Genomic DNA, 13944 nt, shown 5'->3' with positions numbered 1-13944 from the left:
GACCGCGCGGGAACCGGCGCCTGGTGGCTGGGCGGTGGCACCGGAGAGTCCCTGAGGTGCACGCTTCCTGGAGGCGCCATGAGCTGCATCAACCTGCCCAACGTGCTGCCCGGCTCCCCCAGCAAGACCCGGGGGCAGATTCAGGTGCCGGCGCGGGGACTGGCTTCCAGCCCTCGGGAGTGGGAGCGGGAGCGGGAGCGGGAGCGGGAGCGGGGTCGGGGTTGTGGTTGGGGCCATGGCCGGGTGTCCGTGCGCAGCGGGCCCCGAAGTGACCTCGCCTTCTCTCCTAGGTGATTCTAGGACCCATGTTCTCAGGAAAAAGGTAAGTAAGTCATGGCCTCGCGGGGCCCACCTCCTCCCCCATCCCCACCCTCCGGGGGGCCCCTCCTCCTCCCCTGGCGCCCCGCCTGCCGCCCCTCTCAGACAGCACCTCCAGGGCAGCCCCCACTGCCGGACGGCGTGTTCCCGCCCGGGATGCCGCTCCTGCCTGGGATCTGGTCCTGGAGCAGGCGCTCCTTCTCTGCCCGCCCAGCTCAGACCCTTCCATTAGGGTCGTTCGCCACCGCTCCTTCCTGCGGCTGGATACGGCTGCTGAGGGTTTAGCTTGTCACTAAAGCCTGTGCACCCTACAGTGTGGGCATCCCTCCTTCCGGTGTGATTGTTTCCTCTGGTACTTTACACACTAAGGAGTCAGACCAGGGCACGCTTTGCTCCCCTGATGTGACAGGACCATCATCTGACCTAGGCAGAGCTGGTGAGCCCCCGAAGTAACGCCCTCCGCCCTGGGGGATCACTCCAGTGCAAACCTGTTGCCCTCCGGGGTGAGGCTAATAAGGTGGGCTCTGAGACCCAAAGGCAAAGTGCTTTTTCTCTTGCACAAAAAGGTTTAGTGAAGTCAATTTAGACTATGTGAGGGCCTCTGGGATGAGACTACTTTTTTTTTTTTTAAAGATTTTATTTATTTATTTGAGAGAGAGAGAGAGAGAAAGCACATGAGATGGGGGGAGGGTCAGAGGGAGAAACAGACTCCCTGCCGAGCAGGGAGCCTGATGCGCGACTTGATCCCGGGACTCCAGGATCATGACCTGAGCCGAAGGCAGTCACTTAACCACCTGAGCCACCCAGGCGCCCGGGATGAGACTACTTTGGAATGCCATCTGGGGCCTTTGCCTCTGCCCACCCCACCAGATCCCTGCGATACTTATTCCTTCATCCCATCCCTGGACCACCTGGGGGTCATTCCTTGCTGCCCTCCCCAAGGAGAACACTTCCCGGCCCAGCACACCTTTGTCATTCCGTTATTCCCAGGCTCTCTAGTGACTTAAAGCTCTCGTTGGCATCCCTCTCAGGCCTCGGCTGAACTCCCAGAGCATGGGCCCTCTGTCCTCGCTGGTCTTTCTGTCCATTGGTGGGTCTCAGGCTGTAGACCCCTAGAAGGTGGTGGGGTGCCCTGCTTGTGCCGAGGGGGTCTTCCTTGCCCGCTCTTTACACCGTGGGCCTCACGAAGTGCTCTGCTCTTGCAGTACTGAGCTGATGAGACGGGTCCGTCGCTTCCAGATTGCCCAGTACAAGTGCTTGGTGATCAAGTATGCCAAAGATACTCGGTACAGCAGCAGCTTCTCCACGCATGACCGGTGAGTCCCTGCTCTCTTCTGTCCTGTCACAAGACCTCTCCTGGAAACCTGGTGAAAATTCCCAAGGGCCTAGAACATACTGTCAGAGCTGTCTTTAGCAGGAATGGTTAGTGATGCCGATGCCCGGGGCACCTGGGTGGCTCAGTCGTTAAGCGTCTGCCTTCGGCTCAGGTCATGATCCCAGGGTGCTGGGATCGAGCCCCGCCTCGGGCTCCCTGCTCAGCGGGAAGCCTGCTTCTCCCTCTCCCACTCCTCCTGCTTGTGTTCCCTCTCTTGCTGTGTGTCTCTCTCTCAAATAAATAAAATATTAAAAAAAAATGCTGATGCCCGACACTGAAATATTGGAACTCAGCAAACTTTCAAAGTCGCTTGGCAAGGGATCTTAGGACTTGGCCTTTCACAGAATTCTAGCTCAGTGTTCTTAACCAGGGGCAATTTCACGCCCCCTCCCCCAGAGTGCATTTGGCAATGTCTGGGGACATTTTTTGTTCTCACAACTGGAGTGGGGGAGGGGCATTGGGCTGCTGCTGAACATCCCACAATGCACAGGACAGCCCCATGACAAATAGCGATACTGCCCCAATTGTCAGCAGTGCTGTGCTTACATCCATGTGGTTGCAAACTGGTTTTGTTGAGCCTGCACGTTGCTTTTCATTTAACTTTGTAGTTGTCTTAGCCTCAGCTCACTCTTGGTCATCATGCGTCCTTCAGGCATCCCGGTTTTTATGTTTATCTGCCTGCATCCTGCGGACATTTCCCTTTGCCATCTGAGGTGGGGAGGGAGGCTTAAATTTAGTTTGCCTCTTCCCTGTTCCCTGGCTACAGATTGGGGCCTGAGATTTCTGAGCCTGGGACATGATCTCTGTCCTTGGGACTTGTCCACCTGAGCCCGCAGCGGCAAAGCCGTGCTGTGCATGGAGCCTCGGAACCTCAGAACGGCCCAGTGTGTGGCCTCGGGCTGGGAGCATGGGGTTTCTGAAGCCAGGCGGGTGGTGGGGTGGACAGTGCCTGGGACTCGGAGCTAAGCGTCAGGATTTGAGTGACGGGTGCTTCCGGCCGTGCTGTCTGATGCTGGTCATTTATGTGGTCCAGTTTGCTTCTCCCCAGAAACATGGTGTCTGCCTCTGCTGCTGCACTGCGTGGGGGTGCATCCAGGGAGGACAATGAGAGCAGAAGGGGCAGCACCGTGCCGGGAGGAGAAGTCAGGAGGGCAGGGGCCCATCTGAGCTCTGCCCAGCGCGGCACAGATGCTCTCCCAACTCGGAGCCTGGGACGGACCGCGGCTGTGACTGAGCCCTTGGCGGGAGCGACAGGGCTCCAGAGACACTGCCCTTGCCCACCCTGTGGTTTTCTCTATTTAGGGAGGGAAGGGGGAATTTAAAATTCAGGCAATACCATCTCATGCTCTTCCCAGATCTTTGAGTAGAATTATAGCAAGATAATAACTGTGCAGGGGTTGTAAAGTATTTTATTTTTCTAAATACAGCTACAGGGGGCGCCTGGGTGGCTCAGTCGTTAAGCGTCTGCCTTCGGCTCAGGTCATGATCCCAGGGTCCTGGATCGAGCCCCGCGTCAGGCTCTCTGCTCAGTGGAGAGCCTGCTTCTCTGTCTTGCACTCCCCCTGCTTGTGTTCCCTCTCTCTCTCTCTCTCTCTCTCTGACAAAGTCTTTAAAAAAACAAAACAAAACAGCTACAGGCTGTTGAGCCTTCAGAAAGTCCCAGCCCCCGGGGGCACGTGGGGGCTCAGTTGGTGAAGCATCTGCCTTCAGCTGCCTTCAGCTCAGGTCATGATCCCAGGGTCCTGGGGAGCAGGGAGTCTGCTTCTCCCTCTGCCCCTCCCCCCCAATCGTGTGCTCCCTCTTTCAAATAAATAAATAAAATCTTAAAAAAAAAAAAAAAAAAAGGAAGTACCAGCCCCTCAGAAGGCTAGTTGAGGAGTGGGAAAAATGAACACAGAAAAAAGAACACATTGTAGAAAAACAGACCCTGCTTAAAAAGACAGAGGACAGAGAATAGGGTCCCTCTTCAGAAATGGCCCTGGGTGTGGGGGCGGGTTGGGGTGGAAGCTTCCCACACACGCCTTTGGCATTCAAACTCTTCTGGATACGATTCTGCCCATTGGGCACACAGGGCAACAGTATGACCTTAGATTTGAGTCTTGGCTCTGCCAGTTAATAGCTCTGTGATCGGGGCGAAATCCTTCGATCAGCCAGACGAGCCAAATGGATTGGTTCTTCTCTGGCCCTGTTGGCTGGAGTCCCAGGCTTATCTCTGCTGGGACACACAGGGCTGAGTCTGGTGCTCATGCGCTGCCCAGGACCACGGCGGACTTTCCGGGGCACTTTTGCTTTGCGTGGGCCCTTTTCTCCATAAAAAGAAAGAAGTAAAAAATAATATTTTATGACGGCATTGATAGAAAGACAGCTAGAATGCAGCCTGCGTTGTAGTTATGTGTGTTCTTTTTCTCATTTTAAAAAGGAATTAAAGCATTTCTCCTGCCCTGGCCCACACTGAACAGAAGCGGGGCCTTTGAGTCTCCGTTAAGCTTTGTATCACGCATTGCCAATTTCTAGTCTAGCACATCAAGGGAAATAACTTGTGTTGAATGACTGTTTTTCTGAACATGGGCCTTTATTCTCCCCAAATGCATCCCACAGGCACTAACTTCAAGCTCCAGCCCAGCAGTGCAGTGTGCTTTGAGGGTAGGGTTGTCACGGGAGCTGGCCCCTGGCCCCTGCGTCCAGGTTTCCGCTCCCTTGCCTTGTTCATGCACTGGATTTCTCTCCCCAGGAACACCATGGAGGCACTACCAGCCTGCCTGCTCCGGGACGTGGCCCAGGAGGCCCTGGGTGTGGCTGTCATAGGCATCGACGAAGGGCAGTTTGTAAGTTGGCTTGTCCTGGCGTTCTGCCTACGAACTCCCGGTCTGTGCTCCTTTCTCCTCTGCTGGTTTGGAAGGTATTTTGTTCTATCTCTGATCTTTTAGTAACCGACGTTAACTTGCTCCAACTGGTGTCTGAATACCCTTTGGATTCCCTGTACTGCTTTCCATGTTTTTTTTTTAAGATTTTATTTTATTTTATTTTTTTAAAAGATTTTATTTATTTCACAGAGAGACACAGCGAGGGAGGGAACACAAGCAGGGGGAGTGGGAGAGGGAGAAGCAGGCTCCCCGCTGAGCAGGGAGCCCGAGACGGGGCTCCATCCCAGGACCCCGGGATCATGACCTGAGCCAAAGGCAGACGCTTAATGACTGAGCCCCCCAGGCGCCTCTGCTTTTCATGTTTTAAGGGATTTATTTTACCTTCTTAAAAAAACATATATAATAAAAAAGGCGGGGGGGTCGGGGTGCCTGGGTGGCTTAACATTTGAGCCTCTGACTCTTGATTTTGGCTCAGGCCATGATCTCAGGGTTATGAGATCGAGCCCTATGTTGGGCTGTGCTGAGTGTGGAGACTGCTTAAGATTCTTTCCCTCTCTTCCGCCCCTAAGGGGGGGTTAAAAAAAAAAAATATATATATATATATATATATATTTACAGTGAACAACAACAACAAAAAAAATTAAGTTTCTTGGGGTGCCTGGCCGGCTCAGTCTGTAGAGCATATGATTCCTGATCTCGGGGTCATGAATTCAAGTCAGTTTCTCAATGCTGGTATGTAAGCAATGTTCTGTTTGCCTCACTGTTGCTTCTGCCTTGTTCGTTATGGATTTGTTTCTCCTCTTGCAAAGTACATCCTTTAGTAGTTCTTACAGCTCAGGACGTTTTGGTGGGAAGCTTTCTGAGTCTTGGTAGGAAAATGTCTTTATTTTGTTCTGTATGTTAAGCAGAGTGGCAGAAGGGGTAGCTTGATGACGGTTTTTCCCTGTGGCTTTGGGAAAGCAGCATCCCTTCCTGCCGCTAAGGAGAAGGCTGCCCTCAGTCTTTGGCGGCCTTCCTGAGCAGGTGACTGGGTGATGGGTTTGCTCTCGGAAGAGTGTGTCCTGGGAGGTTTTGTGCTTAGTTTGGTGTCTGGTGTGCTTTTCACATTTGAGGGCTAGTGCCTTTGTGCCTGGAGGGGAGATGCCATTATCACTCCAAATCTCCCCCCTCCCTCCTCCAGCCGGTGTCCTGGGAACATCTCCCAAAGTGTGTGTGGTTTCAGAGACTATTTTTTATTTGGGATTTTGGTTAGTTCTTTTCAAGCTCTAATTCACATATCCTTGTTTCTGTTTATGGATGTACTGTTTGTTTTAACTGTTGCTGTTCTTTCCCTTGTCTTTCTGGAAATCTTGTGTTATAGGCCTTTCTGGCTCAGTCTTTTCCTTTCTTCAGGAGTGCACTCTGGCTGAGTCTGTGGGTTGTCCTTTGTGGTTTTGGTTTCCCTTCTGGGTTTCGGAGTGTTTTGTTGCTGCGAGTGCATCTAATGAATGAAGTATAACTCCCTCCTCATGGGGCTCACTTCAGCTCTCGGGAGCAGTATGGGTGCCTTCACCTCTGCCCGGGACTGTCATGAGGGTGATGTGAGCTGCTGTAACAAACAAGCCCAAGGTTTCAGTACCTGAAAACGCTAGAACTTTATTCTGAGTCAGTGGTGGGGAGGCCTGGCGACACAGCTTCTCAGATGGCCCTGGGCAGGCGCATCCGGAGAACGGAATCGGGAAAACGTGGAGGGTCCCTGGTGCGGGGTGGCGTATCTCTAGAAGTTGCAGGCGTCGCTTCTGCTTCCCCTCTGACCATTGGAATTTGGGCGCATGGTCCCCTTTACTGTATTTTACTCCACCTCTATGCCCTGAAATTCTTTTGTGTGTGTGTTTGGTGAGTGGTTAGTCATTGCTGCAGGGAGAACCCATACTGTGAGACCCGGGGTTGTCTCACTGAGGGCGTGGAGAGGGCTTGCTTATTAGGATTGGGGCCTGTGGGGCTCATTCGAGGGAGGGTTTTAGGAGGTTGACTTAGCTCTTGATCCAGTGCCCTCAGGAAGGGGGGTGACCCTGACCGGCGTCCTAAAGCTGCTCTCTAGGGAGGGGGGACCAGGAGGCTGAAGCCGAGGTGGTAAAGCAGCAATGGTCACTCGTGTTGACCAGGACAGGGGAGCATTGTGGTCCCTTATAGTCTGTGCCCAGACAGGACTACCCGTTGCGCTCATGGAGTGGCCTTGCCTGATGCTTATGCTCTGTAAAATTAATTACGTGCCACGTGATAACACCAGGGCCCAGCTGTGAGTGCCAGGCTAGCCCCTGCAGCTGGGGCAGCTCTTGTCTTTTCACAACCCAGAAAAACGAATAAAAAACCCATTACATGTTGGTTCTACATCAGTCTAGTCTTTATAGACGTACATTTTTATTTTTTCATGATTATTATTTTTTAAAGGTTTTATTTATTTATTTGACAGAGAGCGAGAGAGGGAACACAAGCAGGGGGAGTGGGAGAGGGAGAAGCAGGCTTCCCGCTGAGCAGGGAGCCCGATGCGGGGCTCGATCCCAGGACCCTGGGATCACGACCTGAGCCAAAGGCAGACGCTTAATGACTGAGCCACCCAGGCGCCCTTAGGCATACATTTTTAAAGAGAGGGGGCTCCTATCATGCTGTGTGGCTATTTACCCGTGTCAGCAAATGTTCCCGTCTGCAAGGATGTAGCCAGTCTTATGAATGCTTACAAATGTATCCTGTCGTACGTATGCTGGCCCCCCGGCACGTGCCATTTAAAGGCTGTGATGGGGCGCCTGGGTGGCTCAGTCATTAAGCGTTTGCCTTCGGCTCAGGTCGTGATCCCAGGGTCCTGGGATCGAACCCCGCATCGGGCTCCCTGCTCAGCGGGAAGCCTGCTTCTCCCTCTCCCGCTCCCCCTGCTTGTGTTCCTGCTCTTGCTGTCTCTGTCCCTGTCAAATAAATAAATAAAATCTTAAAAAAAAAAAAAGAATTCCTAGTAAAAAGAAATAATACAGGCTGTGATGGACATTTTGGGTTGCTGTCTGATGTATTGGGATTTATCTGCTAAGTGGAATTGCCGGTCAAGGGGCCAATCCCCTTCATCCATTCATTTTCATTCATTCATTTATCAGTACTTTCTGGGCTTGTGCCCCGTGCCAGCTGTGTCCTCGGTGTTGGGGATTCAGCCAGAGGCTCCACCCCATGAGCTCACATTCTAGTCCAGGGAGAGAATGACGTCATAGGTCAGGTGGAGACACCTGGACGGGAAGGCACTGTCAGGAGGACAGAGCTAAGGTGGGGTAGTCCGGAAGGGGCCTGCGGGAGAGCCAGGGAGTGAGCTGCTGGCTGGCTGGGTGTGTCTTGGGTGGGAGGGAAGTGGGTCAGGCAGGCTCGGCCCCGTGGATGGAGAGCGGGCAGCAGGTGCAGACGGCAGCATGACCGCTGGGCCTTTGCAGAAATCCCCAGGAGAGAGGAGTGAAGGGCAGGCGGCGGAGCATGCCCATGTGTGCACACACACATGCCCGCATACCCAGTTCCACTGCATTTCTCTTTCGTTCCTGCTGCCTGACATCTGTTTCTATGTTTATCGGCTTCTTGTATTTCTTGCCCCTTTTGTAAACTGCCTTGGAAGGGCTTCCGCTCCTCTTTCTCTTGGTCTTCCTCTCCTCCGGTGCACATGAAGTGGCCGGCGCCGCTCTGTCACGTGCTGTAACGACATCTTCCCTGTTTGCTTTTGAGTTCTGTGGCTTTTCATTTCGTGTTTTACCATCCACCGTCGAATGCTTTAGTTTGTCCCATCCTTTGTGGCCTTTGCCCTTGCGAGGCTGGTGTGTCTGCCAGGAAGCGAGGCCCCCAGCCGGGGCAGAGCTGGGGGTCACTGGGCCGCGATCACGAGCCAGGCGGCTCTTGGCAGGAAGATGACAGAGGTGCAGATCCTCCACTCGGAGGCTTCCTAATCTCTGCTCTGGGTTCTTTCCCCTCCATCAAAACTCCTTTAGGAAGCGGCTCGCTGCTGGTCGCCTGGAGGTGTGGAATGGGCAGCTGGACACCAGTGAGGACCCTCTGCTGGTACTTTCCTACCTGGATCCCATGTTGTAACTATTTGTGTCCACCAAGAAAACCCGAAATTTGCTAAGCGCTTGGACGTTCTATTTTATTTTATTTTTATTTTTGTTTATTTTATTTTTTAAAGTTTTTATTTCTTTAAGTAATCTCTATACCCAACGTGGGGCTCAAACTCATGACCCTGAGATCAAGAGTTGCATGCTCTTCTGACTGAGCCAGGTGGGTGCCCTGAAGTCCTAGTTTATTTTATTTCTTTTCTTTTTCTTTTTTTTAAGATTTTATTTATTTATTTGAGAGAGAGAGTGCACAAGAGAGACCACAGGCAGGGGGAGCCGCAGAGGGAGAAACAGGCTCCCCACTGAGCAGGGAGCCCCACGCAGGCCTCAGTCCCATGACCCCAGGATCAAGAAGGTAGCTGAAGGTAGATGCCTAACCAACTAAGCCACCCAGGCACCCCTATTTATTTTATTTTCTTTTAAAATTTATTTATTTATTTATTTGAGAGAGAGAGAGAGAGAGAGTGGGGCAGGGAGTAGGGGGAGGGGTCAGAGGGAGAGGGAAGCCAAGTTCCTGCTGAGCATGGAGCCCAATGTGGGGCTCCCAGGGGTTCTCGATTTCCTGACCGGGAGATCATGACCTGAGCCGTAACCAAGAGTCGGAGGCTTAACCCACTGTGCCACCCGGTGCCCCCCTGAAGTTCTGTTTTAAGTATGACCTGCATTATCTGCCTAGGGCTGCTGTAACGAGTAGCACAGACCAGGCAGCTTACACAGCAGGAATTGATTTCTCTCCCAATTCTTGAGGCTGGAAGCCTGAAATCAGGGTGTGGGCAGGCTCATTTCCTTGTGAGGGCCAGGACGGGGAACATTCCAGTCCTCTCCCCTTGGCTTGTGGATGGCCGTCCGCCCTCTGTGTCTCCATCCAAATGCCCCCTTCTTGTAAGGACACCAGTCATATGATATTGGGGCTCACCCTGCTGACCTCACTTTAATGGGGTGGCATCTGGGAAGACCCTACCTCCAAATGAGGTCATGTTCTGAGGTATTGGGGGTTAGGGTTTCATCGTAAATGTGGGGGGTGGGAAGGGACACAGGTCAACCCATAACATAAAAACTAACAGCAATAGGGGCGCCTGGGTGGCTCAGTTGGTTAAGCCGCTGCCTTCGGCTCAGGCCATGATCCCAGGGTCCTGGGATCGAGCCCCACATCGGGCTCCCTGCTCATGCAGGAAGCCTGCTTCTCCCTCTGCCTGCCGCTCCCCCTGCTTGTGCTCTCTCCCTCCCTCTCTCTCTCGCTCGCTCGCTCTCTCTATGTGTCAAATAAATAAATAAAATCTTTAAAAAAAAAAAAAACTAACAGCAATAAGAATAAATGTCAAAAAAAAATGTCAATAACGAGCTTCCCAGTGGGCGTTGTGCAGTGTGCTGGCCCTGTGCGCAGCGCTGTCCCTATATCTTGGAGGCCTCAGGGACCCCTGCTGGGGACCCCTTCCCAGGGAGGTGGCATGTGACCAGGGGATGAAGTGAGCTCGTTGAATGTCGGCATCGGCGCAGTGGGCGGGGTGGGGGGGCAAAGACCCTCCTCAGGCCCCTAAACCTGGGTGTGGAAGGACCAGTGTCCTGACATTATGCCTCCATGTGGTGGGTGAGGCACAGGGATGCTCATCTCTGTGCGGTTTTGCCCCTGCCTCCCACCCAGGGATTATTTGGTGACGTCTGGAAACCATTTTCTTTGTGACAACTTAGGGAGGGGGTATTTACTGGCCGAGAGCCCCTTGCAGGATGGGAGCTGCATTTCTGTGACCCGCAGTGGGTGTGCGAACATGCCAGAGTTGGGGTGGGCGGGGTGGGGGGTCCTTCTGTGCTCGGGCCTGGCCAGCCCTACGGAGGGTAGCCGGGTTCGGCTGCTGCTGAACCCTACTCGAATTGCTCTTCGTTTTCCTAGCCACCTGCACGGACCTTGTCTTGCTAACTGTCCAGGTCTCCGTAACCTTACACCTCAATAAATGGGCCAAGCCAGGCTTGAACGGCTTGGGGAAAGACCCACTGCCCCAAGACAAGAACGTGCCTGTTCACACAACCCAAAGACCAATTCACATAGACAAACGCAGTCCACTGGAAGCAGTATGACTGAGCAGTGAAAACTCACAAAGGCTCTGTAGAAGTAGCATCCTCACCCTGGGCCACGTAGCATGACAGCTGATTTACCAAGTAAACGCAGGGCCTGCTGTGTCGTCCTACCCTGTAACTGGCTGGCAGAGCCCCGACCCCTCTCGAGGAATCAGAGGGCATATCATCTGTTCACTATTTGAGTGCCTTGGATCTGTGAGCAACACCGGGGGCCTTCCTTGCCATTTCTTAGGCTCAGAAACATTAAGTCCTTGCCAAGGTCACACAGTCATGGGTCCAACCAGAGCACGGTTCAAGGCAGGCAGCCCTCTGGCCCGAGCTTTTGGCCACCGCGGTATTAGATCACCTCCGGCTGGGTTGCATCATCTAGCGAGGGGTCCGATGTGCTCGGGCCTGGAGTGCACCTGTTCTGTGTGGAAAGCCAGCGATGGTTAGGGGACAAGGGCGGTTGTGGATGTGCATGGCCGTGCAAAGTGGGGTGAGCACAGAGACACTGGTCTCCTGGCCTTGGGCGCTGGCAAGAGGGCTGGGGTCACCCTGTTCTCTTGCTCCACACTGATGGGTGGCAGTGTCTCTGTGGCTCCCGGAAGCTGCTGCTCTTGGTGGAAGCTCACTGACGTTACCCCCACACACACCCCTGCCCCCTTCCAGTTCCCAGACATCGTGGAGTTCAGCGAGACTATGGCCAACGCTGGGAAGACTGTGATTGTGGCCGCACTGGATGGGACCTTCCAGAGGAAGGTGAGGCATCTGATACAGGCTTTGGAGAGGGGAATCTGGAGGGAGGGAAGGGCCTGGGAAGAACAGTGGTAGCCCCGTGAGCCTCTTCTCTCAATGCAGTGCTACCTGGATGACCCGGGCTTGACACTTGGGGGCACTTTGAGCCGGGCCATGTCCTAGCCCGGGCACTCAGATGAGCCAGACCCAGCTCCCTGGCTTGCCTGGGAGTCCATCCAGGGGTTCCAAGGAAAAACCACCTAGCCAGGTAGATGTGCTCACCTGCTGTCTTTCCCTGGGAGTGTAGGCATTCGGGACCATCCTGAACCTGGTGCCCCTGGCAGAGAGCGTGGTGAAGCTGACAGCGGTGTGCATGGAGTGCTTCCGGGAGGCCGCCTACACCAAGCGGCTAGGCTCGGAGAAAGAGGTAGCCCCCACCTGCCTGCTCCGGGGCGGGGGGGCGGGGTGAGGCCCGGAGGCGCTGTGCCCCCTCTCAGTCCGGGCCCTTTGCGTCCTGTGGCCAGGTCGAGGTGATTGGAGGAGCAGACAAATACCACTCCGTGTGCCGCCTCTGCTACTTCAAGAAGGCCTCGGGTCTGCCCGCCGCCCCGGACGGCAAGGAGAACAAGGAGAACTGCCCGGTGCCGGTGCCAGGAAAGCCAGGAGAGGCGGCGGGAGCCCGGAAGCTGTTTGCTTCCCATCAGATCCGGCAGTGCAGCCCCGCCAACTGAGGCTCCCTGTCCCGCGGCCGCCCACTGCCGGCCCCCCGCGCAGCCTTCCGCCACGAGGAAGTGGGGGGTGGGGCGAAGATGGGACTTTGTGCCTCCCGCGGTGCAGGTCCTGGGCCGGTGGTCTGCACATCCCGTTTCCCCCTTTCCTGGTTCCCTTCCCGGCTGCTGGTCCACTCGTGAGCTCAGGGCCTGGCTACCGCAGTGACCAACCCCCGCCTGTGGGGTGAGGGGCAGAACCACACACTGGCGACATCGGGGCCCATGGCCTCTTCCCCCTTGTGGCTTTCGCTGTTGAGTTTCTGTTCTCACTGGGAAGTCCGTGCGCCGGTACCTCCGGCTCAGACCGAGCCTCGGCCCACGCAGCGGTTTCTGTCTCTGCTTGGGGCTGACTCCCGGCCCCCAAGGGTGGCTGGACTGATGCCCTCCTGCTTCCTACACTCCGGTGATCATTTTCTCCAGAACTGCAGCTTTTCTCACATGGGAGACACTTACCCTGCTGGGGCTCAGGTCCCAGGGACTTAATCTTTTAAAGTGTGTGTGTGTGTGGGGGGGGGGGTGTTAGGGGCAGAGGTGGCTAGGGTTAGGGTCTATGATTCTGTTGTAGCTTGTGAATTAGTAACTAATATTAAAATTTACTGATTGGTGAAAGCACATTTGTCTTTTTTTTTTTATTTGGTAAGATGTTGTTTTTGAGAGAGAGACAAGCGGGAGGAGGGGCAGAGGGAGAGGCACAAGCAGATTCCCCGGCTGAGCGGGGAGCCTGGTCCCAGGGGCACTGAGATATGACCTGAGCAGAAGTCCGACACTTAACTGAGCCACCCAGGTGCCCCGAAAGCACATTTGTCTTTAACAGCCTGGGATGCCCTGGGTCTCACTGTAGACAGCTCTGATGTGACACGGGTGGGGCTTTCTTTCCAGATCTTCTTCTAGCACTCCTAGTCTCTCAGCCACACCACATTCACTGAGAAGCGACCCATGAAGCGCGTCCTAGGAGGAACATTTGCTTACTCTCTGTCTGGATGGGTTTCAGGACAAAATGGGTGGATGGAGGAGCCTGGGGCCCAGGAGGGAAAGACAAGGCTATGGTCAGGTCTGCCAGCTGGGGCTGTGGGGTCAGGTTTTGTTTGTGAAATAGACACTTGATAGCTCAGGAGCCCAGAAGACTAGCTCAGCTGTACCTTGTAAAATGGGCTGTCAGCGGCTTGCATGGAAGCAAGGATCCGCCGGGGAGGGCGAGCCCCCATCCCCCACACTGGTGCAGATGGGATCAGGGTTCTGGGGTGGCCTCCCTGCCCTGGCTTGCCTCTCCCCTTTGTTCTACTCCAGCTTGCTGGTGACTGGTCCCGAGCCATAGGTGGCCACAGAACCGTATTGGTTGCTACTCAGGATTTTCAAACCAACAGGCCCACCTTCGACAGTCCCTGCTCCAAAAGGGGAAATGTGCTTCGGGCGCCCCGGCCCCTCCTGCCAGAGATGGGCTCCCTCCCTCGGAGCGGGCCATCCTAGGATGGGCTCCAGAGGTGCTAACCCCTGTCTGCAGGCAGGAAGTGGAGGACTAGGCGTCGCCAGGGGACTCCTCACTCTGCTAGGAGGGGTTGGGAAGGAAAGGGTTACCAGGGAAGGGGCATTCAGTGGGGCAGCTCCCTGGTGCCCCCACCCCAACTCTAGCGCTAAAGGGCACAGCAAGGTCCTGGCAAGGCAGTCCAGAGAAACTGTCTTGTTTACAAGCTGAGCACAGTTGCTATTTTAAGATG

The 13944-nt window shown here is 54.5% G+C and overlaps 1 protein-coding gene across 1 annotated transcript; it reads left to right on the top strand.

The window, feature by feature from the left end:
- Window positions 1-31: 31 nt before the first annotated feature.
- TK1 (thymidine kinase 1) lies at window positions 32-12827 on the top strand. Its single transcript, XM_027624442.2, has 7 exons — window positions 32-144; window positions 291-322; window positions 1524-1634; window positions 4425-4518; window positions 11394-11483; window positions 11767-11886; window positions 11984-12827. The coding sequence occupies exons 1-7, from the start codon at window positions 79-81 to the stop codon at window positions 12188-12190; spliced, it is 720 nt and encodes a 239-aa protein (XP_027480243.1). The 5' UTR covers window positions 32-78; the 3' UTR covers window positions 12191-12827.
- Window positions 12828-13944: the final 1117 nt, after the last annotated feature.

This window comes from Zalophus californianus, chromosome 16 (genome assembly GCF_009762305.2).
Source record: "Zalophus californianus isolate mZalCal1 chromosome 16, mZalCal1.pri.v2, whole genome shotgun sequence".
NCBI lineage: Eukaryota > Metazoa > Chordata > Mammalia > Carnivora > Otariidae > Zalophus > Zalophus californianus.
The sequence above is the reverse complement of the archived record's forward strand: the minus strand, read 5'-3'. Positions and strand labels throughout refer to the sequence as shown.